General features: G+C 55.3%; 1 protein-coding gene across 1 annotated transcript in view; it reads left to right on the forward strand.

Annotated features, from left to right (window-relative positions):
- LOC108803416 (serine/arginine repetitive matrix protein 2-like) overlaps nt 1-3012 on the forward strand; it is a 17517-nt gene that overhangs the window by 2068 nt on the left and 12437 nt on the right. The window contains exons 3-6 of the mRNA XM_018575259.1: nt 144-245; nt 1398-1553; nt 1805-1885; nt 2707-2763. Of these exons, the coding sequence (XP_018430761.1) occupies nt 144-245; nt 1398-1553; nt 1805-1885; nt 2707-2763 (396 nt within the window). The remainder of the gene's footprint in view (nt 1-143; nt 246-1397; nt 1554-1804; nt 1886-2706; nt 2764-3012) is intronic.

The raw sequence follows: 3012 nt of genomic DNA on the forward strand, positions 1-3012 counted from the left end.
CTCTCGGGTCTGTGCGTCTGGCGGTGGGGGGGCTCTCGGTCCTGTGCGTCTGCCGGTGGGGGGGCTCTCGGTCCTGTGCGTCCGGCGGGGGCTGGCATTCTGTCTGAGGATGCGTGTCCTCACACTCTTTGACTCTCATGCAGGTACGGGGAGGCAGAGATCCAGGAGAAGGTGGCCACGTTTAGGCTGATGCTTCAAGAGAAGGACATGACGGCCATCAAGGAAGAGGAGAAGCTGAAGGCAAAGTATGTCGCTTGTTTCTCATCATTGTCCTCAGTGTCATTCCGTGTATTGATGGTGGTGGGAAGTCTCTTCTACCTCTTGGGGGGCTTCATTGATGAGGTCTCTGGATTCAGTTTCCAGGTCTGCACGCCTTCTACATGGGGGGCTTCTCATCTCGCTGAGGACTTTATATCAGTCCACCGTTCCTCTCCCCCGGGCGGTTCTCGGGAGTTCCTTCTGTGGGACCAGCTGAAGTTTTTTCTGGCCCGGTCATAGATGAACTCTGCTGGTCTTTCAGGAATGTTTTCCAGTTTCCACATTCGACTTAAAAGTGATCCCAAGGTGGAGGAATCAATAGGTTCCCTTTTAATACACCCCCTCCTCCTCCCCTGGTGGCGCGCACTCGTTCCCTATAGAGATGTTCAACCAAAATAAATAGTGAGGACCTAGTGGTATGAGGGTGGATCTTCTGCAGTGTCCCACCTCTGCCCTCCATCTGCCTATTGCCTCTCCTTTCTGCCCATGAGCTGTAGAACATATGAAGGGTCCTCCTCCTCTGAACCCATGAGCTATGGAACATATGAAGGGTCCTCTGGACCCATGAGCTGTAGAACATATGAAGGGTCCTCCTCTGGACACATGAGCTGTAGAACATATGAAGGGTCCTCCTCTGGACCCATGAGCTGTAGAACATATGAAGGGTCCTCTTCTGGACCCATGAGCTGTAGAACATATGAAGGGTCCTCCTCCGGACCCATGAGCTGTAGAACATATGAAGGGTCCTCCTCCTCTGGACCCATGAGCTGTAGAACATATGAAGGGTCCTCTTCTGGACCCATGAGCTGTAGAACATATGAAGGGTCCTCCTCCGGACCCATGAGCTGTAGAACATATGAAGGGTCCTCCTCCTCTGGACCCATGAGCTGTAGAACATATGAAGGGTCCTCTTCTGGACCCATGAGCTGTAGAACATATGAAGGGTCCTCCTCCTCTGAACCCATGAGCTGTAGAACATATGAAGGGTCCTCCTCCTCCGGACCCATGAGCTGTAGAACATATGAAGGGTCCTCCTCCTCCGGACCCATGAGCTGTAGAACATATGAAGGGTCCTCCGAACCCATGAGCTGTAGAACATATGAAGGGTCCTCCTCTGAATCTCCCTTCTTTCTTTTTAGCCTTTCTGAGACCCACCAGCTGGCAGAAGCCAATGAGAAGAAGAATGAGCGCCTGCGCGCTGCGTTTGGCATCAGTGACAGTTATGTGGACGGGAGCAGCTTTGACCCGAACCGGAGAGCTCAGGAACAGCAACAACAGCAGCAGAAATCCTACAAGTAAGATAGATGACCCATAAGGGGTACCGTGACCAGGCGTGGCAAGGACCACGTGCTTCAGTCTTCCTGCCCAGTACAATCATGACATCATTCTGCCGGTGGGCCCAGGACCCAGATATTTAGATCCTAGTTACTACAGAACTGTGTGCACCCCACTGGTGGCCATGGCAGAATTATGGGGGGAGGGGGGGTGGGGGCGGAGCTGGAAGATTCCTCTTCTGGTTTCTCATTCCTTGTTCTTCATCTTTCAGTTTAGTTGCGGATTCGGAAAGTTCCCGCTCTCCGTCTCCAACCAAGCACAAGAAGAAGAAGAAGAAGAAAGAGCGAGGACGGTGAGTGCTCGGGGTGGGGGCGGAGCTAAGTGTGTGTGCTGTAGGCAGTGAGGGTGGAGCTATGTGTATGTGTGCTGTAGGCAGTGGGGGCGGGGCTATGTGTATGTGTGCTGTAGGCAGTGGGGGCGGGGCTATGTGTATGTGTGCTGTAGGCAGTGAGTTCTCAGGGGTGGGGGCGAGCTATGTGTGCTGGAGGTGGGGGGTGCTCGGGGTGGGGGCGGAGCTATGTCTATGTGTGCTGTAGGCAGTGAGTGTTCGGGGTGGGGGTGAGGGCGGAGCTATGTGTGCGAGTGCTCGGGGTGAGGGCGGAGCTATATGTGTGTGCTGTAGGCAGTGAGGGTGGAGCTATGTGTATGTATGCTGTAGGCGGTGAGTGCTCGGGGTGAGGGCGGAGCTATCTGTGCTGTAGGCAGAGTGCTCGGGGTGAGGGCGGAGCTATGTGTATGTGTGCTGTAGGCAGCGAGTGCTCGGTGTGAGGGCGGAGCTATGTGTGCTGTAGACGGTGAGTGCTCGGGTTGAGGGCGGAGCTATCTGTGCGAGTGCTCGGGGTGAGGGCGGAGCTATGTGTGCTGTAGGCAGCGAGTGCTCGGGGTGAGGGCGGAGCTATCCGTGCGAGTGCTCTGGACGGGGGTGAGGGCACTTTTGTACGGCACATATACCGGTTGGTGAGGAGGTTCCGGAGCCGTGTGCGTGGCACAGGCTGGCGTGTTGCAGACATACAAGGCTGGTGACTTCTCCCGGCTATATTGTGTGCCGCTCTCATGTCTGTCCCCTCCTCCCGGCGCTCACCAGGGACTGTCAGTAATCTGTGTCTCCCTTAGGTCTACCAGCCCAACCTCCAGCCATAAAGAGAAGAAGTCCAAGTCCCGGAAGCACAGGTAATTCCCCCCTGAGGGGTGTACGCTGCCGGTGTGCCGCCCCGTGTTAGGCGTCGGCAGCTCCTATTCTGAGCGCGCACACAAGATGCACTAAAGGGGAACTCTGCCCGGCTGGAGAAGAACCTCCCTCTGCAGGTTTCAGGCTTTTCCTCCTCTGATCCTGCCAGTAACTAACACACTTCCTGTCCCAGAGTGACAACACTTACTCACTGCACTGTAGCTGTGGAGGAGCATTGTCATCCTAGTACA

Source organism: Nanorana parkeri, unplaced genomic scaffold (assembly GCF_000935625.1).
Source record: "Nanorana parkeri isolate BGI_ZX_2015 unplaced genomic scaffold, ASM93562v1 scaffold3708, whole genome shotgun sequence".
NCBI lineage: Eukaryota > Metazoa > Chordata > Amphibia > Anura > Dicroglossidae > Nanorana > Nanorana parkeri.